This window comes from Enhydra lutris, unplaced genomic scaffold (assembly GCF_002288905.1).
Source record: "Enhydra lutris kenyoni isolate GAN:26980312 unplaced genomic scaffold, ASM228890v2 scaffoldscaffold74, whole genome shotgun sequence".
NCBI lineage: Eukaryota > Metazoa > Chordata > Mammalia > Carnivora > Mustelidae > Enhydra > Enhydra lutris.
This window is the reverse complement of record NW_019154158.1, coordinates 301962-325846: the sequence shown is the minus strand read 5'-3', so window position 1 is coordinate 325846 and position 23885 is coordinate 301962. Positions and strand designations below refer to the sequence as shown.

Below are 23885 nucleotides of genomic sequence, written 5' to 3'. Positions count from 1 at the left end.
CACAAGCCACACGCTGAGGGCAGGCAACTGGAGGATCAAAGAGGAAAGGAAAAGCAGTGACCTCAAAGCAGCTCACAGTATTTGATGAAACTACTCTCATCTCCACTGGTTCAAAGCATTTTCTCCACTGCTGGTAGTCTATATTTTGCGACGAGTACCTAGTTTTTCCTGGAAATCAATGTTCCTTATTCTGGCGTGGTGTTTCTAAGTCTTTTTAACCAATCCTTCCTTTTAGATAGGTATCTGCATTTCACCACCTCACTTCACTCCAGAATATCAAAATAAATGAGATACCATATCTCTATATGCATAAAACGTGTGACTCCAAATGACCCCGGACATAAAATCTAACCTTTTATTTCCAGACCCCATGGTATCTAGGAGAATGCTAGCTATAAAACAGAGCCTCAATAAATACTAGTGATTGAGGACACTGCAGAGGGACAGACCAAAGACCTTTGACTCTACACTGCTAAGCTGCTATTCATAAAGCAAACACCCAAGTGAAGGGTGAGCTTTGCCTTTAAAGATACTGTAAGTGACTTCTGAATCTGAGGAAGGGTAGCTGCAAAGATGTCATCAGTGAGGCAAACTGGAGGCTTAGGAGCTGGGCTTGGAGAATTTTCAGGGATGAAAAGTGCGAGAGAAAGTAAAAAAGCCACAAAACTGAAAATAACGGCATCTTATTTAATACTGAGTTTCTCCTACTACAGAGGATCAGAACAGCACAGAACCTGCAATATGTAAAGAACACCTAGAAAGAGGAAAGCTAGAAAATGGCTGGCTCTTGTGAGGAAAAAATTTAGAAATGCCCAAGAAATTCCAAACGTGCCCCACTCTGAGAGGGCCAAGGAGAAACCAGCAAAACCAGGCCAACAAGGTAAGGAAATCAACTGCATGTTGGGCATTTCAAAAAACCAAAGTCTGCCTTCAAACACTGACTCTCAAAAATATCATACTGCAAAGGGGAGTAAAGAAAGAGTATCTTCTATGAGCCGGCAATGGCCTTTCAGGCCATTAAGTTGAAGGTATGCTGTGTAATTTCTGTGTTATGGGTTGTAAAGCTCACCACCAGTAACTTAATGTTTAAGTTGGGCACATTTCTGTGACACTGAGTAGGTTTTTCCTGAAGTCCCCCATGAAGCAAAGGAAAAACAAGACCCTCTTTCTATAATAAGACATCATCCAAACAGGGACACTTTTGAGAATAAAAGGGGACAGTATATTAATAATTGCTCTGGGCCAAAAGGCACTGACCAGCTCAGTCCCTAGGAGGACAGACAGTAGGGCCACCCTAGCAAGCACCATGCAAAGCAATGACAAATATTGTCATTTAATAAGGCCAAGCACATGGTACAATGCCTAGGTAGGCCTCCGGCATGCTGGTGGCTAGAGAGACAATATGGGAAAAACTTGAGTGTGAAGAAGCAGCTGCAGGCTGGGATGAACTGGAGATGAGATATGGCTTAAAGCCAAAAATTCATAATATAGCACACCAGGTCCTTCCAGAGCAACTCTCCAATTCACCTTCCATCCATCATTCCTAACTTTGACACTGGCTTGTTGCCTTAGGCCCATCTGGGTTCTCTGATGTAGTTGTCCATGTAAATGGCCTCCTGTGTTTTGTCTGCTTCATTTTAAACTCAATTTTTATTTTTATTACCTCATTTTTACCTGGATTAAATATTTAGCATTCTGAACATCAGGGTCAAGAAACACTTATTCCCATTAGAGCTTCTATGACAGCTGGGGAATGAGATTTTATACAAAGCCTGAGTAGTAGTAGTAGTCAATTTTACTACTTTGATGCTTTTTTTCCCTAAATAATGCCCCCCCCACCCTCCACCCAGCATCACTTTCCCAAGGGAACACTTCCCTTCATGTCTTTACTGGACTCCTACTTCACCCTGCATTTCTTCACTCAACGTCCCTTCCACTTACATTTTACTTGTTAATACTCGTTTTTGCCTAGTTTGTTCAATGCTCTTTTCCCAATTAGGCCTAGCACAGTTAATTCTGATCAAATATTTATTGGTTGAATGAATTACATGGGCAAGTGAAATGATCTTTCTGCTGGCTAAGTCTCTAAGATAAAAATTCCAGGTCATGAACCGACTGGTTAAAAGCCAGAAAAATTTTAAAAAGACAAGAATAAGGCCCTTTACTAAGCATTTTTCTGAATAAGCCTCTCACTTCAAGTATAGTGGTTGCTAGTAACCCTTAGCCATTAATGGGCAGAAACCGCCAGAGACCGCTGCAGAGGCCTGCCTCAAGGTGACATTGGCCTCTAGTGGATAGATCTGAGAATACAGCAGGTTCAAGTAAAAGATGTCTAAGGGCATAAGCAATTACAGAAGGAAATGAGAAACCCAAAGTTTCTTTTGTTTTTCACTTCTTTTTTTTTTTTTTTTTAAAGATTTTATTTATTTATTTGTCAGAGGGAGAGAGAGGGAGAGAGAGCAAGCACAGGCAGACAGAATGGCAGGCAGAGGCAGAGGGAGAAGCAGGCTCCCTGATGAGCAAGGAGCCCGATGTGGGACTCGATCCCAGGACGCTGGGATCATGACCTGAGCCGAAGGCAGCTGCTTAACCAACTGAGCCACCCAGGCGTCCCTTGTTTTTCACTTCTGTCATGTCAGCTGAGTTTTTCTCCCATCAAGAGAACAGCCTACTGTCACATTTTTACCTCAATTAAATATTTAGCATTCTGAACATCAGTGTCGAGAAACACTTATTCCCATCAGAGCTTCTGTGACAGCTGGGGAATGAGATTTTATATGAAGCCTGAGTAGAAGTCAACTTTACTACCTTGATTCCTTTTTTCCTAAAGAATCTTCTCCAGCTTCCTGGTGATCTTCTTGGGATTAAAGGCTACCAGACACTCCTGAGAGACAGGTGCATTTTAAGTCACCTGCTAATCAAAGGGTAAATATTTATATGACAAGGAAACACGGTGACCCAAGAGGGGATGCATAAAAGTGAGGATAGGATGCAAATGCCAGGTTTGAACATATGAACTATTTTGCCTTAGAAACAAATCAGATGGCAAGGCGCTGTGCAACATTATTTTTTTCTCCTTAGCACACAGCCTAATTGCGGAATGTGCACTCTGTGTACACTCCATTCTGGGGAGGTGCTCCTAGCTGTTCGTACTTCATTTAACAACAGTTTTTCATCACTTCTGAATGCCCAGGGTTTTGTTGTTGTTCCTGTTGTTAAGATTTTATTTATTTACTTGAGAGAGAGAGAAAGATCACGAGCAGCAGTGGGAGGGGTGAGGAAGAAGCAGACTCCCTGTTGATCAGGGAGCTGGAATGAGGCTCGATCCCAGGACCCTGGGATCAGGACCCCAGCAAAGGCAGACACTTCACTGACTGAGCCCTCCCAAGTACCGAGTCTCCAGGCTTTAAGAATACAGCACACTCACTTTACTCATATCATTATGACATCTTTAAATACTTCTTCTCTATTACCTGCATACAGGCTGTTGCTCAGGAAAGAAAAATCTCTGGAACCAAAATAACAGCGTCAGTAGAAAGTGAGCTCAGAGAGGGAAGGGGGTGGTCCAGTGGGTGGTCCTTCTCCAGGCGTAGGGTCAGGGGACACCATGAAAGCAGCTGCACTCCCTCCCTATGTGTGTTCTCAGGACTGAGCCTGAGAGGGAAGGAGGCTGAATTCTTTGATAAGACACGTCCGCATTTAAACACACAAATAAATCCATGTTCCCCAGTAAAGCCGGTGATCTCGGATATTAGCCCCTTGATTCTCTTTCAGCAGGTACTTTTTTTTTTTTTTTTTTTAAAGCACTGAGAACCACATGGCCAATCATGGTTACAGTAGCTGTTCTCGGATCAGTTTTGTATGGGAAAGGTACTTCTGAGCACTTGACTAAAGTGCCGTTTCCCCCAAACACCTGGAATTCATACACATGTGTCCGACAGATGGCAAGGACGCTTGCGTTTCAGTTAAGTGGAATTATACCAGCTGGCATCAATGAGTCTGCAGAAAGAGAAGCCATAATGCTTACCTTTAAAAAGCCTGTTACGTCATACACTATCCCTCCCTTTCATCTTCTTAATTTTGCCAGCATGCCATGCCAGGAACTCTTACTGCCACCCTCTCCTAAGAGTGGAGGCCTGTTATCAAAGGGAGACCCATGCGGAGCCACACAACTAGAGGACAGGTCAAAGACATGCCCTTCCAGGGAACCTTCTACAAGAAGCATGGATTTGGCTTAAGCGAGGGCCTCCACCCAGACCCCTGGACCCTTCCGCGACACCTACCATTTCCTTAAACGCACTTTCCAGCGCCCCGATGACCAGGCACTCGTGAGGGATCTTCTTCTCGGTGAAGAAGCGCGTGGGCGGGGTGCTGGGGGAGCCCGGCGCCCCCACGCCTCCGCGGAGCGAGGCCGCGCGGGTCAGAGTCCGGCTGTGAGCGGGCGTGTTCTCGGGCTCCTCGCCCAGGCACGTGGGCGGCAGGACGGCAGAGTTCTTGAGAATCTCCACGATGTCCTGCAGCTGCTCCGTGACATGGTGCTGCAGCAGGCGGGAGGCCACCACCGCGGCCCCGGACCCTGCGTGACCGTCAAACAGCGACCAGTAGTGGCAGGAAACGCCTTCTGATTCCTGGGGGAGGGAGGCGACAGGGAGTGAGAACCTGGGTGGTCAGGGCCCCAGGGTCACACTGACGCAGCGAGGTGGGGCGCTCAGCGCATCCACTTCTGATCTGTCTTTGGTTGGCAAACAATGGGGGTCAAAACCCGGCAAAAAGGCTCAGGGATTTGTCACTGCTGTGATCACCCCCCGGGGGATGGAGCGGTCCTTGCTTCTCTGCCTGCAGGACGAGCCCAAATTACCAAGTAAGCTCAGCAACTACTCTGTGGCAAGATCCACCTTGATTTGATGTACGGATGTTTGATGTCAAACTCCATGCCAGCAGGCAAGTCTTTAGGAGTCCAGCTTTAACCCCCAAGTTCTCATTGCCCTCTGCAACCCCAGAGCAGGCTTGGCTTGGAGTCTTTGGAGGAAGTCAAGCTCTTTTTTGCAGATTCTTCAAGAGGAAATCAGTAGACCCATTTTTCCCCCTTTAGAGCCTTTTCACTCTCAGATACCTGCCCCATCCTCTTTGATCTACATCCTATATTTTTAGAACATGTTCTCCCCTTAGACACCCAGTCTAAGATGCAGCCAATTCTAATCTCCTTCTCTTATTTCCTGCCTCCCTCAGTTTCCCAGCTGGTACCCAACATCTTTGTTTCTTCCTCTTCCTATCCTAAAGCTACACATTCCCACGTTCCCTCACTTACCATGGATTTTGTCTCAGAGTTATTTCTAGACTATTTCAAATGAATATTTTTAAAAACCATGTCTGAATTACACATGCCTAAGATCTTAGCTATAGGGAAAAAAAGCTTAAATTAAATGCATTAATTACTTTATTGAATAGGTAAGATGCATTGGTAATTAAACAGGTAGGGTGTATATAACATCTACTTCTAACTACTAGCGTATACACCCCCACAGCAATAAATATCAAATCCTTTTCTAGCTAAAGCCATTAAATAAAGTTCTTTTGGTCTATCTTAGAATGATGCCAGAAGATACCACATAGTTATGGTGACATATGCCACTGCTCCATTTGTGCCTTTTAAATTTTACTTTTAATTCTGTGCCACGTGCTGAGAAAAAAAAAAAGATTTTTAGTCAACAAATACTGTGCATTCCCTACGTGACAGGTGCAAAGTGGACAGGGGATAAAAAAAACTTGCTGGAAGCCATATCAGATATGGTCTGATCTTAATAATCCAGTGGGGAAAACACATACTGATCAAATAATCACACAAACATAAGATCAGAATTCTAGTGAGGGCTACAAAGAGAGGTTCTTGGCTCCTGGTGCCTCCTGGAGGCCAGCTTGCAGAAGGGGACTTGGAGGAGGTTTCCTGGGGACATGCAGGCTAGCCTAAGAGCTGTTTAGAAATTCACAAGACAATGATGGGGAAGGAGAGACCACCAGGCAGTAGAAACAGCAGGTGCCAAGGCCCTGTGGTAGGAAGGTGCATGATGCACCTGTGGTAGAAAGGTGAGAGGAGATGAAACCATACCATATGACTGAATAGAGGAGTGAAACAGGAAAGGCATGGGGGAGAAATGAGGCTATAGAGGGACGTGGCAGCCAGACCACTCAGTCCTCCCAGGACACATGCAGGATCTTGGCTTTAGACTAAGAGTAACAAAGACCCATTGGCTGAGGTGGGTGGGAGGGTAACAAACTTAATTTATGTTTTTAAACGATCACTCAGGCTATGCCATGAGGATTAGGAAAGAGTGAAAGTGAGGATGCCAGCTAGGAGGTGAAGAACACCCTAAAAAGACATTCAAATTCAGGCAGTAACAAACACTTATGAATGAGTAAAAGCACTCGAACTCAGAGGGCAGTAGAAAGAACAAGGACTTCAGAATGAGAAGATGTGAGTTCTAATGGCATTGTCAATACCTATCAGTGGGCGAGGGAGGCAGACCAAGGTGAGAAAGGCAGTAAAGGCGTTCGACCCTGGCTGGGTCACTCCAGAGCCGGACATCCCTGGTGCTCAGCTGGACCATGTCTGCCTAGTACATAAGCAGCAGGCGTTAGCTCGCTCACAGGGAGTGGGTATTTAGCAAGGGTGAATGGTGATTTATGCCTGCGGAGTAGATAAGTAGTCTCCCTTGTGTGTGACTGCTATCACTACCATGGTTTCACCTCAGTCACTTTCTGAGCTTTAGTTCTTCACCAACATGAGAAGCTACTGTAGAAGAGTCCAATGCCTCTGCTAAACTCCGAAAGTTCAATAATCAAGAAGTATCAATCCATGTCACGGGGGGAGGTGGGGGAAGAAGCTGGGCCCTGAAGATGGGACAAGAAGAACTGGGAGGGAATGAGAGCTGATAGAGCAGCCAGTTGGGGAAAATTCCAGGAGGCTTGGGCTGTGTGTCTGACTGTGGTACTTGCTTACCTAGTATCCACTCTTTTGGGTGGAACTTCCAGGAAAGCTATTCTTTTCCTGATAAAAGGAACAGCTCAAGTGGCCTGGCCTTTGCCCTTTACCCGTCTCTGCTTCCTTCCTGCCTGGGTCACAGAAGCAACACCTGGAGGTAGAGTAACCCTCTTGCAAAACCGGCTGAAACCTGCTGTTCGAGGTAGTGGGACAGGAAATCTGAAGGAGCCAGGGCCCTTGGCGTCTTGCTTGGGATGCCACACGGGCCCTCAACAGACTGCCTTCTGGGCTCCCTGTCTGCGGGCTTCATGACATTTTGATAAGCTGCTGTTGCCAGCTTCTGTAACAAGAGCTGGGGACAAGGAGATGAAAGGAGGTGCATGTTTATCTAGTATTCTGGGACCTGGGGCATGCGTGGCGGGAAGGAGAAGTGAGAGATAAGCAATGCAAGAGCACACAAAAGAAGAATGGGGGCGCCTGGGTGGCTCAGTGGATTAAAGCCTCTGCCTTCGGCTCAGGTCATGATCCCAGGGTCCTGGGATAGAGCCTCGCATCGGGCTCTCTGCTCGGCGGGGAGCTTGCTTCCTCCTCTCTCTCTCTCTGCCTGCCTCTCTGCCTACTTGTGATCTCTATCTGTCAAATAAAATAAAATAAAATCTTAAAAAAAAAAAAAAGAAGAATGAAAAGTAGGTAGAAGTGGCTATCAACCAGGAATAAAACTGAAACCCCTGGAAAAAGTTCTTAATGTAGGGCATCTGTGGATAGAATTCAGTGAACCTATATTTTCACCAGCCTCTGAAATTTAGCATTTCCTCTTATTATGAATGCGAGGCAATGAAGCATCACGGGATTAGCAATTCCTATGACCTGGTCACCAAGAGAAACAATGACTGTCATCCTACACAGCCTGAATTATTATTTATGCTCATTATTACTTAGCAGTAGTCGGAGTTATTACACTCAACATGAGCCCTTGTTACTTGCTGTATTAGTAAAGTACATATTGCCATATTACACCCTCACAACTAGGGAAAAGTGGCAAAAGAAAGGGATTTTTTGCTTATCACATCTAATTCCCCAAAAGTCCCAAGGCTGCTTGAGTAAAAACTGCCCACACAGTCCTTCTGCACCCAATTTAAATGAAAATCCAGCAAACACTGTTAAGGAAGCTGTGGGTGGGGCCAGTGAGGGACGAAATAGGACCAGCTGTGTCCATGACTCAGATTCTGTTACACCTAAAGTATCATATTTCTAGAATCATGATTTGATTCAAAGAAGATCAGACCCCATGAAATAACGAGGCACACGGCAATGCAATGCTACTATATTTTTTAAAAAGCAACTCTGACATTTTTCTGATGAGTAATCCAACCATTTCCTTCAACAAGGCAAAGCATTCTAAAGGCACTGCAGCAACAACCCGCTGTTGAACTCTCTGGGCAATTTTTAAGCAGTCAAGAGAAAAACCAGACTGGGGGACTTCTGAAGCAGGACCGAGAAGGGCAACACCCAGCTTTGGAGAACACCTTAGCACAGCAGGGCTAGAAACGCTGGCATAGCTAACCTTTAAAATGCAATTAATCATTTTCACAGTGAAAACTTGTAAGACATAGTTTTTTGACAAAGAAAGTTTGTTTCTAACTAGAGACTGAATAAATCCAGCACTGTTGGATGCACGGTTCACTCCCAGCCCAATTCAGTTAGTTTCTCTGAAGGTGGAGCCCTAGCACTGATCGTTTATTTAAGCTCCCCAGGGGATTCTAAAGTGCTCCCCAAATTGAGAACCCCCGTACTAACAGAAGGGGGTTCAAGCAGTTCCAGAACCAAGCAGTTCCGGAGACCCTCATCCTAGTCTCAAATCTGCCATTCTCTGTGTGACCTTGGAGGAGTCACTCACATCGCCCTGAACTGACCAGAACAGCAGGGTCCAGACTGTGTTTCGTGTTTCCAAACTGTACCACTTAGGAAAGAGGAAGTGGGCGTTTAAAGGATAAGTCCCGCTGACGGTTATTTCAACCAGAGCAGCACAGATGCATCGGTTACAAACATCAGGGGTTTGCAGAAGACTTTGGACAAAAGGAGTCAACTGCTGAGGACAATTTTTGAAAGCTTTTGAACTAGGTAAAACCAAATTCATCAAGAGACTTCAAAAAAAATCTTCAGTGTCCGTCTGTGGCACAGAACTTCAAGTGAGAGATCTATTATTTGGGAAACTACAGCCATCAAGTGGGCCCTCTCCCACATGCTCTAGATGCCAACTTAGCTCTTAATGCCTAAGAGATCATCAGGTCACAGAAACATCGAGTTATGGGGCCACAGCACCCTTCCCGTCATGTAATAAACCTTACACAGCAGGCAGTATTCTAAATGCTTTATCAATATTAGCACATTTAATCCTACCACAACCCATCCTGGGAGTAGCCACCCTATGATGTGTGGTAATTATTCCCAATTTATAGAGGTGGAAAAGGAGGGACAGAGAATCTCACTGTTCAAGATGACCACCTAGTAAGGGATGCAGCTGGGAGCAGGCTCCACGCTCTGAGCCATCAGCCCCTTGCCTAGCTGAATACCCTCACACACACTCCGCCTGCTCCTGGAAGGAATGCTTGCTCTCCTGTACACATGCCTCTTGGATCTGCTTCTCCTTTCTGCATCCCGAGTTGTAACCAGAGTGATTTTTTTTCCTAAAACCCCAAATCTGACCATATTTCTTTGGCCAGCCTAACCTCCTCCTTCGTAGGCTGGCTCCAGTGTTTGAGCCAGTTTGCAGTCTCTGATGTAGTCTCTGATGGTCTTCCCACATTCTGTCACTCCAAATCTCACCCACCAAACTATGGCACTTGTAGCTTATCACAAACCACCCCCATCCTTTGCCTGAGTCCCCCCTCCCCCCAGCCCCAACCTATCTCTTAGTACACATCTTAAATTTCACCTCCTTCTGGGAGCTCCCACTGCATCCTGAGCCCACCCTTACAGCAGCACTCATCAAATTGTGCATGTCTGTCTGGTTACCTGCTTGGGCGATGATCGACTGAAAGACTATTCTAGAAAAAAGGAGCAACTAACAGGCAGTGCAGGTGTAAAGGGGACTTTATATGGCCTATGTGGACAGTGGCCTCATTAAGACCAGCCTTGAGGGCTAAGGCTGGAGGGAGATTCTGGGGTCAAGGCAGACCAAGGAGCTTCAATGTGAAATGCCTCTATGTGGAAGAACAAGGTGACAGCAGGCTTAAGGGGTACCAATCCCATGGCATTCTGCGATGTGCTGCCAAGAAGGATGCACTAGAATTTAGGAGGCTCACAGAGAACTGCCCTGAGGCAAAGACGGCCTAGGTCGGGATTGATGGGCCTAGAGAGGAGACTAAAGAATTCACAAGACACTTCAAAGAGCAGTATAAGGCTGGAATGGGCTGCATGTGTTTGAAATGGAACCAGGATCATAACAAAGAATTCAAATCTACTTTTGAAAGTGGCATGATCAAACAGGACATGCCATACATTGATTTTGAAAAAGATACAAGGACCCCCTTCTCCCGCACCCCCTTCTCTATTCAAAACAAGGCCATCAAATGTCATCAGGTAGGAACGTATGGTTTGATGTATAAAGTCTGATCTGAGAACCTTGAGGAAAGAACAATTCCTAAACGTCACACCCACATCAAGGGCCCTGATCAATGTCAGGGGTCAATCTGCAAGAGAGGTCTGAAAGATCACAAGTAGTATGAACATGATGCTTTCAAGTGTCTCAAATGTTCAACTTAATTGCAAACACACATCTATTTCATCATTGCATAGACTAGAACCTTCAGTGACTCCCTACTGCCCTGGGTCTCCTACGTGCTCGCATGGCTTATGGGTCCTACATGATCTAGTTGCTACTCCTTCCCCAGGGCCCTCTCTTGCTCTTTGTCAGTGGTCCTGATCGAGGCAGGGCCCCGGGAATCTCACAGGTGCTCCAAGGAAACCAAAGGGACAAGACGCTGCCTTCTCTTCCTGTACCTGACTTGCTGAGTCTTATGGGCCTATAGGACCAGTTTAATATACACACACTATTCCCTTCTAAGCTATGGAGACTTTTTTTTTTCCCCAAGGAAGATTACAAAAAAGCAAAACATAAACCATATCCATCTCTCTGGAGCATATGCTGAAAACCACACCCTTTCTTCAGCTCCCATACACTGCTGGAATGCATGTACAATCCAGCATTGCTATATCCTTTGAACCACTGGCTAAAAGGCTAGGCATGCATGTGGGAAGAGGGAGAGCTGTGTTCACCACCTGCTTGGCTCAAGCAAAGGCACCAAAGAGGGAAGCGAAGGCTTCCTCTGCGTACCCACCACACACACCCACCTCCCACCCGTCACACCGTTAGTCATTTTAGAAGGCATACATCCTCAGTTTGGTATTACCTCAGGGAACACCATTCTGAGTTTATATGGTAAATACACAGGGTTTCATGTTTTACATATTCTAACAGTACAAGGCTAACTTCATCACCGGTGAAAATATACCAACACACCAGTGATTTTAAAAGTTGGGTCAGGGGCACCTGAGTGGCTCAGTGGTTTAAGCCTCTGCCTTCGGCTCAGGTCATGATCTCAGGATCCTTGGATCGAGCCCCACATCGGGCTCTCTGCTCAGCGGGGAGCCTACTTTCCCCTCTTTCTCTGCCTGCCTCTCTGCCTACTTGTGATCTCTGTCAAACAAATAAATAAAATCTTAAAAAAAAAAAAAGTTGGGTCATTTACGTAATGCACTTTCAGATGAGTTAATACAAATCCTATCTGTTGTGATATGTCTTAGCACAGAAAGAGCACAGGCTTTAAACCAAGACCACCCTGGGTTTGGGAATTTACTACTCTGTGATCTTGGGCACATTTCTTAACTCCTCTCACCCGTTTCCTTATTTAAAGAACAAGATGAAACTAGGACACAGACAGTAAGGATTCATTCATTTAATGCGTGTCTCAGAGTCTCTTATGTGCCAGGCTTATGCTGGACACTGGGGAGGTAGGAGAGAGGAGAAAAAACCAAACTCCTGAGGCTAACAGTCTAAAACGTGAATAGGTAACTACAAGTGTGCTAGACAGGGGGAGCGTGGGGTGCCAGAGGAGTGGATAATATGTAATAAATATTCAGACAATTGTGGGTTATGGGAGGGGGAAAGAGTAGGACCATAAAGAAAGAACACGAGGAAGTGATTTACAGTGATGGGAATGTTGTATCCTGATTGATGATTATATGAATCTACATATATGTTGAAAACATAAAACTGCACACCAAACGGTTAATTGTACATATAATTTTTTAAAGATTTTATTTATTTATTTATTTGACAGAGATCACAAGCAGGCAGAGAGGCAGGCAGAGAGAGAGAGAGGAAGGGAAGCAGGCTCCCCGCTGGGCAGAGAGCCCGACCTGGGGCTCGATCCCAGAACCACGGGACCACGACCGGAGCTGAAGGCAGAAGTGTCCAGCATCTAAAAGAACAACAACAACAAAAACAAAACCCTACAACAGTAATTACTTATACTCACTATTAAATGGCCTGGGGAACAATGAGCAGGCAGGGCGCAGTAAGAACTCCTGTAACCAGGGAGACCAAGCCACACTTTAGCTCCTTACTTTCGACTCTGCCAGATGGGTGCTCATGTCCCTCCACCATACAGTTTTTTGTTTTGTTTTGTTTTGTTTTTTAGGATTTTATTTATTTACTTGACACACACACACACAGACAGTGAGAGAGGGAATACAACAGGGGGAGTGGGAGAGGGAGAAGCAGGTCTCCCACTGAGCGGGACGCTTAATGACTGAGCCACCCAGATGACCCTGTACAGCTTCTGTTATTTCTTTTCTTAAATTACTTCCCCTCTGAGAAGTCTGAATTCTAAGGATGCCTGATGATTACCTACCATGTTTAATCCCCCCCACACCACCATAAAATGGGCATCATTATCCCACTTCACCAGGAATTTAACCAGGGCACTGTTAAGTGACTCCTGTGATGGGGTGATGCCAGGATATGAACCCAGTCCTTCAGATTCCAAGTTAGGGAGGGGATCTTTCCAATTTCCCAGTACATACAACTTTGTGTCATTAACTCCCTGGCTTCTGTACCTCTGTAGCCTTTAGTACTTCGGCACCATTTTCCCTTGCTGCTTATTAGAAATTGCATACACATCCTGGGCCATCAGCTGATTACCAAAACTTTGGACAGTGGCCCTGCATTCATCTCTGGTAGTATCAGAAAACGTCGCTGGGGCACCAGCCCCCGATGCCAAGTTCTACGCCTGAAAAGTCAACCCTCTCAAATTTAGAGTAACATGCTCTTGACATAATGAATTTCAAAATTAGTTATGTTTTAACAAGTGTTTACCCTGTTTTTGCTCCTGATGAACAGGAGTTAAACAGGTACTCCACTTTAAGAAAAAGCAGTATCAGACCTTTTCCTGACTGACCACACACTTACATTTTGCAGCCATCACTTAATGTCTTACAAAAGAGCAACTCTGCAGCAGTTTTCTTATTGCATTCTGATTTACTGCCCCCTCCAAAAAAAAAAGTCTTGTATGTAACTGAGAACACACACACACACACACACACTCTCTCTCTCTCTCTCTCTCTCTCTCTCTCCCTCCCACCCCTTTTCAGGAATACAGGTGCAGCCAGATGAAGGAAGATTTCAGAAGGTTGACAAACTGGGAGCTTCAAGTATACTGTCTCTCTTTCAGGATTTCTCTGAAGCAGGCCTGACGTTACAACCCTCTTTTGCAGAAGTTGTAGAAACTGACTTCTAAAAATATCTGCTTATTCCCTTTTCCCCATTTTCACAATCATCTATAATGCCAGAACTTAGATTAATGAGTTAAAGGCCCCCTTGGGCCTTTCAACAAGCTAAGCCTGCTCCCAACAGAAACGCACCCAGCGAACCGGCTACTGACAAAATTCCGGACGCAAGCGGCTCGCACCCATTCAGCTTCCGGGGCACTGACAGCACAGCGAATCCAGGGGGTCAGAAATCAGTAGCCTAAACTGCAGCTCTGTCAAAAAAGGAGCCACAGAATGTGCACCTCAACTCCGGGGAACCCACAGGCTCAAGAGCCTTGGTGAGCCCCCCTGGGGGGCGGTGAGGAAGCCCCTCCTGTGATGTGCGGACAAAAAAAGGGGAGATGCTAGACAAAACCTCAGACATTTCCTGTGGAGCCTGACGGAAGTGCTGAGAGGTGAGGCAGGAAACACAAAGAAAACCAAGGAATGAGGCTTGACACATTTGTTCTGGTCACGAGGCCAGGGCGCCCGGTTCTCTCTCGCTCTGGAGCTCTCCCAGCGTGCGAGCCCCCGTCCGGCGCCCCGCCCGCCGCCAGAGAGCGCGCTAAGCTGAGGGGGACTTACAAGTGACCCGTCAGTGCGTTGCGGCAACATGATCAAGTCTTTCATGTTTTTTTCTCCTCAAGCCGGAGAAGAAATGAAGCTTTGCTGTTTTCCTCACAGAAACTGACACCGGCGCCCTCCGGTGGTGTGAAGTCAGCAGACGCGGCGGCGGGCCTGACGCGGGCCTTCTGACGCACACCCGGCTTGGGCACATCGCGCCTCACTGCCCGGTCCGTGTGTGCCCAGCCCCGCTGAGCGGGCCCGTGCGACCTGTTACTAAGTTTTTAACTAAATCGTCCCTCCCAACGTGGGCAACAGGTTTTTAAAAAAATCCCTGGGCAGAAACTGCTGGTAGAAAACACGAGCAAATGAGAACATGTCACAGCTAGCACATCTTACTCCAAGTACTGACAATCTAATCATATCTGACAACAGTAATAATCGTTCTAATCCAAAGTCTCTGAAATGCTCAAAGAGACCGCTGAAATATGGAATTATACTTGTTATTGTTAATGATGAATTCTGCTACTAGCTAATGGGAACATGAGGTCTTTGCTCTTAGTAAGACAGACCAGTTACTGTGGGAAAAATATTTAGAACAATGCCTGGCAGATGATAAAAGTCATATGACTGTTAGCGGTTATTTTAAAACGTTGACTTTTCATCTTTACTGCCTTTATTTTTTTAAATATTAATATATTTTTATAATTACTCCATGTACATTACATGATATGTACCAGTATAGTTATATAGCATTAAATGAGCAAATACGTTGGGGGTACATACTCATACACATGGTATGGAGACTGCTACTCTAGAAATAGTTTTCTATGGAAATAAGGGGTTCTCCTCTTAGCTATCTACCCTGAAGACACAAGTAATTTAGCTCATTTGACACTCATCTTCCCATCCCTACATCATATGGCTCTGGAATTTAGAAATAGACGGAGGGGCCATATCGATAACATGAAAATAACATGAATAACATGAAAATCAGTAACATGAAAAGAGTACCACAAAGAGTTCCACTCAAAGTGGAAATCCCACTTTGAGTTAAATCCCATGGTTGTTTTTACAGGATTCATACGAGCACAGGATGTTTTTGCCTGCCTCCTTTCTCACTGCCAAAGGAAAAGAATTACTATTTCCCATTGGGCAATCAGAAAATTGTCATAATCTTCTGATTCCCCACTCTCAGCTACTATATGGCTTGACTGCCATAGTTTCTGGCCAGTTTTCAAAGCATCACAATGAAGATGTCAGAATCTAGAGGATCTGTTTTAGGCGTTTTATCCACAGGGCTTGGTTGAACTCTCCAATTCTGATCCTCAGGGTGACACAGCAAAGGGAGAAAAGTAAGCCAATGTCCAAGCAGATGCAGGAAATTTGAGTAACTTCATGCAAGCCATCCCTAGGGCCCACCCTCTATTGCTGTACACTTGGCATCATGCCCTTGTAGCATACTCTGTTTTTTACCATACCTCTTTTTGTCTGAATTATTAAGATGTTTTGTTCCCCAGTAGAAAAGAATGCTTAATTTCATAGACTTAAAAATGAGGACTGCTTCCTCAGGATCTGACATTATGAAATGCAGATTTGTTTCAATCCTTCCACTTTATGAAACAGTAAGATGTAGGACACATCTAGTAGTTTGATTTTTGTTATTAAATGGCAATTTAGTCTTTGTTAAATTTTTATTTTTAAAAAGTTTTTAATTAAAGAATTTATTCATGTATAATTAACATACAATGTTATATTCATTTCAGGTGCTCAATATGGTGATTCAACAATTTTCTACATCACTTGGTGCTCATCATGACAAGGGTATTCTTGATCCCCTTTGCCTCTTTTACCCATCCCCCCACTCTCCTCCCTTCTGGCAACCACCAGTTTGCTCTCTGTACTTAAGAGTCTTTTCATCTTTTTTATTTGTTCATTTGTTTGGGTTCTTAAATTAAAGAAATGAGTGAAATCATAGAATAGTTGTCTTGCTCTAACTTATTTCACTTAACATTATACCCTCCAGATTCATCTATGTTGTTGTAAACGGCAAGATTTCATTCTTTTTTATGGCTGAGTAATATTCACTTGTGTATATACACACATACATACTACATCTTCTTTATCCACTCATATATTTTTAAGGATTTTATTTATTTGACAAGGAGAGAGATCACAAGTAGGCAGAGAGGCAGGCAGAGGGCGGGGGTGGGGGGGGGAGCAGGCTCCCCACTGATCAGGGAACCTGATGCAGGGCTTGATCCCAGGACCCTGAGATCATGACCTGAGCCGGAGGCAGGGGCTTAACCTACTAAGCCACCCAGGTGGCCCCTTTATCTATTCATCTTATCGATGCTTCCATATCCTGGTCTGCTTCCATATCTTGGCTATTGTAAATAACACAGCAATAAACATAAGGATGCCTACATCTTTTCAAATTCAGGATTTCATTTTCTTTGAGTAAATACCCAGGAGAATTATTGGATATGGTAATTCTATTTTTAAATTTTTTGAGGAACCTGTACTGTTTTCCACAGTGACTGCACCAATTTTCATTCCCACCGACAATGCATAAGGTTCTTTTTTTTCCACATCCTCGCCAACAACTGCTTTTTCTTTTTAAATTTTAGTCGTTTTGTCCCATCTTATTTTTTTTATTCTGTCCCACTGTAAAAACATTATTAAATAAATATTAATTTCTGAGAGATAGAAATATAATGTTTGTGACAGTTTTGGCTAAGTTGTGTTGTGGTTTATTTTAGACTCAAAAATTACCTCAAGTGTTCCCAAACTATTATTTTACACATCAAAACTCCCCCTAAACCAGGTTACAGTAAGGGGTGCTAGGGTCGCTCAGTCAGTTGAGCATCTGACTCTTGATTTCAGCTCAGGTCATGGTCTCAGGGTCATGATGTCGGGCTCTGCACTGGGCAGAGATTCTATCTCTCTCCCTCTGACCCTTCCCCCCTCAAAAAAAGACAGGTTATGGTGAAAACATAAGTAATGTGAAGTAATACTGAAATGCAGCTACAAACTCTGCTATTAGAACAACAACAGATAACATTACTTAAACTACATCTACTATAGGTGAGGTAGTATTCTAAGCACTTTTCATATTTTTAACTCATTTAGTTCAAACAACCCTATGAGGTCGGAGCTATTATCTGGAGTGTAACAGATGAGGAAATTGAGGCACTGGGAGGGCAACTCATTTGCACAAGGTAACTAACATCTAGTAAGTGGCAGCACAAGGATTCAAACTTAGACACACATTATTATCCAATCAGAAGACTTCTTCTTCTTGCCATGGTTTCATGCAAACAACAGTTTTTCTATAAGTTATCAAGGAAAAAATGGACTATAAGGACAATAAGGGGATAAGCAATTTCATTTCCATTCTGTTCTTCAGCTGAGTCAGTAAGAGCTATTATCCAGTTTCTGAACTGAAAGAAGAAATTGCTCAGTAAGTCCTAAATCAGGGGCACCTCAGTGGGTCAGCTGTTAAGGGTCTGCCTTCGACTGAGATCATGATCCCAGGGTCCTCGGATCAAGCCCCACACTGGGTTCCCTGCTCAGTGGGGAAGTCTGCTTCTCCCTTTCCCATTGCCCCTCCTACCCACCTCTCTCAAATAAATAAAATCTTTAAAAAACAACTCCTAAATCAAAAGAGAAATCATAATAGGAATGAGAAAATATTTAGCATCAAATTATACTGAAATTATACACATCATTAGGAGTTATTCCTTTATTGCAGCCTTTTCCAAGAAGATTCTCTGCCACATTTCCCAGCAGTTGATGGATAAGGAGGCAGCATGTCACCAGAGACCAGACTGCCCCAGTTGACTCCAAGCTGCACACATTACAGCTCTGTGTGTCTACTTCCTCATCAGTAAAATAAAGATAATGATAGTGCATACTTCTGAACATATTATCAGGTTAAATGAATCAATACCAGGGAAAGGACTGAGATCAGTATCGTGTCTGGCACATGAATGAGGAGAATTGTATTAAAGAAAAAGGAAGAAGAAAAATTCTCAAGAGGTTATCACTCTTGCCAATGTTCTTCCCATCTAAAGCTGTGGGGAAATCAAATTACAGTGAAACGAGGAAAAGTTTCCATCTTAGCATCATCTATTTTCCTTTAGCCTTAAGTTGTGCTGTAGTGGGAAAAAGTCTACTGTGGAATGAAGTTTAAGTTGCCTTCCCAACTACTATGGACATCTTGGTCAAACCCGGTCTTCAGAGAAAACCAACACCCACTGAGGAGGGAACTCTGACATCGGCCTGGTTCTAAAGTCACCCTTCTTCATCACTGGCAAGAGTTTGAGTCCCTAGAACCAAGAGAGAAGAGTTTTGAGAGAAACTACTGTCCTGCTTCAGAAAATCCAAGGGGATAAATAAAAAGGTTATGTTTTCTTGACTTGCACAAAACAAAGTCCTTAACTAAAAGGAAAATTCAGAGTAATACATACAATGAGAAAAAGAAAAAGCTCCTCCCATTGTTTTTTATAGCTGACATGACTCCAGGAAGCAGACTGCCAAATGAGGGTCAAATATTCCAGAAGGGCTGGAACCATCAGCAACCTTCATTAATGCTCTTGGGGGTGGGGCAGTGAACGAGTCCTTCTTATAGAAAACAAGGGAAAAAAGTGGCAAATCTTCCATTCAAAGAGTTGAAATATCCCCTTCACCTCTCCCCACCCCAATTTGATCCTACTTGCCTTGAATTCCCATAGTACTGTCCTATCCTCCAAGGAGAAAGATAATCAGCTTTCCTCTCCCCTGCTGATGATCTTGGCCACAATGTGGACACAGCCATCTCCTGTTATTGTAATTAGAGACTGAACTAACAGATACAGAAACCCCATACTTTGATGTGTTTTGACTAGATTAAAAAACATAAGGGTGCTCCTAAGGAAAGAGACTTGGAATGCATGAATCCACAGTCCGGTCTTAAGCCAGAAACAATCTGTTCTAAATAGGCAGTCAGGTGGGGGGGATGGGGAGGAAGTCCTGGTTATTGCCACAATGTCCTATCTCCCACCTACATAACTTAGAGTACAAGAGCTTCTTTTCTTAATACAAAGGCTCCACGGTGCCCTTAGGAGTGAACTTCTTCTCCCTCCTCAGAGAAATCAGCTAGTATTTCCGTCTTTTTACCTCATTGCTAAAATGACCAGACACTTGAGAAATGAAAAAGCAAAAGCCTTTAGGAAAGTTACGTTTTCCCTAGCATGGGGTCCCTCGGTATGGCAGATAAAGACTGCTTCAAATCTCCCAAAGCAGAGAAAACATAGTCGTGGTGATTAGTTCCTACAAATCTTGATCCATTTAATTAAATTTCCCTCAGTGGGAAGCAGGTAGGAGGCTACTGGTTAAGGTGTTGTGTGCCCTCAACAAGCTTACAGCATCTTTCCTAAGAGAAAATTCTGAGAGTACTTCAGAAATGCTAGCATTTTAATATTCCCTCTTTCCTACCACCCACCCTGTGTCCCCAAATAATTAGGGGCACAGGAATGTGAACAGGCTTGCACACTGTCACAGAGTACCTGTTTCCTGCCAGCCTGCCTGAGGGATTATGGCTCCTCGAACATAAACCACCCAAAGGGATGCAGGCACTGGAAAATTCCACCCTGAACTTGTCATAGAAAATACCCTTCTCTACTTTATAGCCTCTTCATTAGAGATCTCAAGATTTCTCTTCCTTATGCCTCAAAAAAGAAATATTTTCTTCATTTCACTATGTCACTAATTCTAAAATTAAAAAAAAAACTATTATTATTTTTATAAGGGAGAACACAGTAATTCAACTGTATCCCTTGCATTCTTTATGCTAAAATACTATAGTGCAGAACACATTGAAATTTCTATTTGTATCTCTTTTAAGCTTTAGGGCTTCTTTCGAACATTGCTTCTTTAGCTCCCAATGTATTGTTTTTATATGTAGAAGGAAACTGAAATTAACTTGTGATTTCCTGAAAGGTGCTGCTGTCAAGAACTCAGCAAGTACTGTAGGAAACAACACTCCTTCAGTGAATGCCTCATGGAAGGGAGGCAGAACATAGTTCATATTATTTCCTCCACCAATTTTTTTAAGGTTTGTTTTAATAAGAGGATTAACTATTGACTCCTTTGACTAAAAAGATTACTTGTCCTAATAGGATAAAATAATTCTCTGAGTTGGCATGAGGGGTGAATTAAAGTTGTCTTAAAATCTTTATACCAGTTAATAATTATCCATGGAAGAAAAAAAATCACCTTATTGCTACCCAGCTGCCCAACTGCCACTCAATTTAAGAAATGTCATCATATATAAACTTCCAGACATTTTAGGTTTTCTTTCTAAGATGAAGGTGATATTATACACGAAAGATGTCTTCTGGAAATATTTGACTTTACTAAGTTGACTGGCAATGAGACGTCAAGAAAGGAGGGAGAAATTTTTTTTAAAAACATTTATTTGGGGCGCCTGGGTGGCTCAGTGGGTTAAAGCCTCTGCCTTCGGCTCAGGTCATGATCTCAGGGTCCTGGGATCGAGCCCCACATTGGACTCTCTGCTCGGCGGGAAGCCTGCTTCCCTCCTACTCTCTCTGCCTGCCTCTCTGCCTACTTGTGGTCTCTCGCTCTCTCTGTCAAATAAATTAATAAAATATTTTTTTAATTAAAAAAATTTATTTATTTGAGAGAAAGAGGAAGTATGCGCATGAGCAAAGGGGAGAAGCTGAGGAAGAGGGACAAGCAGACTCTGTGCTGAATATGGAGTCCAGTGTGGGACTGAACTCATGATCCTGAGATCAACACCTGAGCTGAGATCCAGAGTCGGATGCCTAACCAACAGAGTCACGCAGGGGGCCTCCCCTCCCAATTCACTTTTTTAAAATGACAGCTCAGATGTCACTTTCTCCAGGAACCATTCTCTAATCTGATCCATTCCCTTTCCTCTGTTGTTCCCCAAACCATCGGTAACCGATCTGAGTTAGGCTACCCAGGAACCTGGATTTTTAAAATTTAAAATTTTAAATTTTAAAATTTAAATTTAAAAATGTTTAAAATCTTTCTCCTGAAACTTACTCCACTGTATTGCCGCTGACTTGTTGACTCTTGCGTCCTCCTCAACTCAGCTCTAGGAGGACGACTCGAACTGTACTGAGCTCATCTTGCCCCCAGGGCAGCCTCAGTGCTCAGCACCTGTTTGGTAGGTGAAGGAACAGACACACAGAGGGGGAAGGGGCAGAGCCACCTTACTTGTCTCCTGCAGAGGATTTGTGCTGTGCCCTATACTGTCATTACCCTTTCTAAGCACCACTATATTTGAGGTAAGGGACGTCTTCTAAATGGGAAAAGTCACTGGCTTCTTTTAAGCAGTATATTCAGCATGCCCTGCTAGCAAATTGTTCATTCAGAGTAGAAGCCCAAGTCCTGGTAACAGCCATCCAGGTCCTGCCAGATGGCCTCACCCCACTCTCATTGCCTTTCTGAAAACATCTCCTGCAATCCTGACTTCACTCTCTGCTCCAGCCATGTACGCCTCCTTGCTGATCCTGGAGAACACCAGAACTGCTCCTGCCTCAGGGTCATTGCAGTTGTCTAGAACGTCAGAAAGCTCTCCCTCCAAACAGTTGCACTTTCTGGTCTGTGCTCAAACAGCCTTCTTAGCGGCACCTTCTTTAACCACCCATACCTCCACTTCCTGTACGCCTCCGTGTCTGCTTTGTTCTTCTCCATAGCACTTAGTATCTGCTGTGGGATACATTTTAATTGTTTGTTTCCCTCAAGGGATGTAAGTTCCCTGTAGGTAAGGACTGTTGTCAGTTTTATTCCCTGCTGAATCCTCAGCATCTAGCTTCTGATACACAGCAAGTGCTCAGCGGTTTACCTGGCACAGCAAGGCACAGTTTTCGAGCTTTTAAAAAGTAGTGCAAACAACATGATGGATTGCCTAACTTAAAAATGGGCAAAGGAGGAGCCCTTTCAGACCCCGTGTTGAGGAGGAGGCAAGTCTTTGTGCGGTGCCGGGACGAGCCTCCTGGGTGGAGAAGAGCACAGGAAACTTGCTCAAGGTTCCTTATTTAGTGAAGGAGCAGAGCTAAGATTTGAACTCAGTCCAACTCCAGAACTGATGTGATCATTTTGCCTCATTACCTCACAGTCCCCAACTCCTTACTCCCCATTCCCACAGGAACCCCCCTTCCCACTTTTCCTTGTTCAGAAACACAGGATTTGCATCATACAGAAAGCTTCCACATGGGTCTCTTCTGATTTGGTTAAAGCACATTTTCCTGGGGTCATTGCCATCCTTTTAGTATTTTATTTGCTCCTTCATATATTCTTATCTGGACAAAATGACAAGTCAGAAAAACTCTCTACAAAAAAAAGAACAAGAGGCAGTACCAAAGGCTAGGGACCTAATCAATACGGACATTGGTAATATGTCAGATCTAGAGTTCAGAATGACGATTCTCAAGGTTCTAGCCAGGCTCGAAAAAGGCATGGAAGATATTAGAGAAACCCTCTCCAGAGAAATAAGAGCTCTTTCTGGAGAAATAAAAGAACTAAAATCTAACCAAGTTGAAATCAAAAAAGCTATTAATGAGGTGCAATAAAAAATGGAAGCTCTTACTGTTAGGATAAATGAGGCAGAAGAGAGAATTAGTGATATAGAAGATCAAATGACAGAGAATAAAGAAGCTGAGCAAAAGAAAGACAAACAAATACTGGACCACAAGGGGAGAATTCGAGAGATAAGTGACACCATAAGACGAAACAACATTAGAATAATTGGGATTCCAGAAGAAGAAGAAAGAGAGAGGGGAGCAGAAGGTATACTGGAGAGAATTATTGGAGAGAATTTCCCTATTATGGCAAAGGGAACAAGCATCAAAATCCAGGAGGTGCAGAGAACCCCCATCAAAATCAATAAGAATAGGTCCACACCCTGTCACCCAATAGTAAAATTTACAAGTCTTAGCGACAAAGAGAAAATCCTGAAAGCAGCCCAGGAAAAGAAGTTTGTAAGATACAATGATAAAAATATTAGATTGGCTGCAGATTATCCACAGAGACCTGGCAGGCCAGAAAGAAATGGCATGATATATTCAGAGTACTAAACGAGAAAACATGCAGCCAAGAATACTATATCCAGCTAGGCTATCATTGAAAATAGAAGGAGAGATAAAAAGCTTCCAGGACAAACAAAAACTGTAAGAATTTGCAAACACCAAACCAGCTCTACAGGAAATATTGAAAGGGGCCCTCTAAGCAAAGAGAGACCTTAAAAGTAGTAGATCAGAAAGGAACAGAGACAATATACAGTAACAATCACCTTACAGGCAATACAATGGCACTAAATTCATATCTCTCAATAGTTACCCTGAATGTTAATGGGCTAAATGCCCCAATCAAAAGACACAGGGTAGCAGAATGGATAAAAAAACAAAACCCATCAATATGTTGCCTACAAGAAACTCATTTTAGACCCGAAGACACCTCCAGATTTAAAGTGAGGGGGTGGAAAACAATTTACCATGCTAAT

The 23885-nt window shown here is 43.8% G+C and overlaps 1 protein-coding gene across 1 annotated transcript in view; it reads right to left on the bottom strand.

Moving 5' to 3' along the window:
* Positions 1-23885, bottom strand: part of LOC111160197 (protein phosphatase, Mg2+/Mn2+ dependent 1H) — a 256386-nt gene that overhangs the window by 127332 nt on the left and 105169 nt on the right. Inside the window, exon 3 of the mRNA XM_022523104.1 lies at positions 4284-4628. Within this exon, the coding sequence (XP_022378812.1) occupies positions 4284-4628 (345 nt within the window). The remainder of the gene's footprint in view (positions 1-4283; positions 4629-23885) is intronic.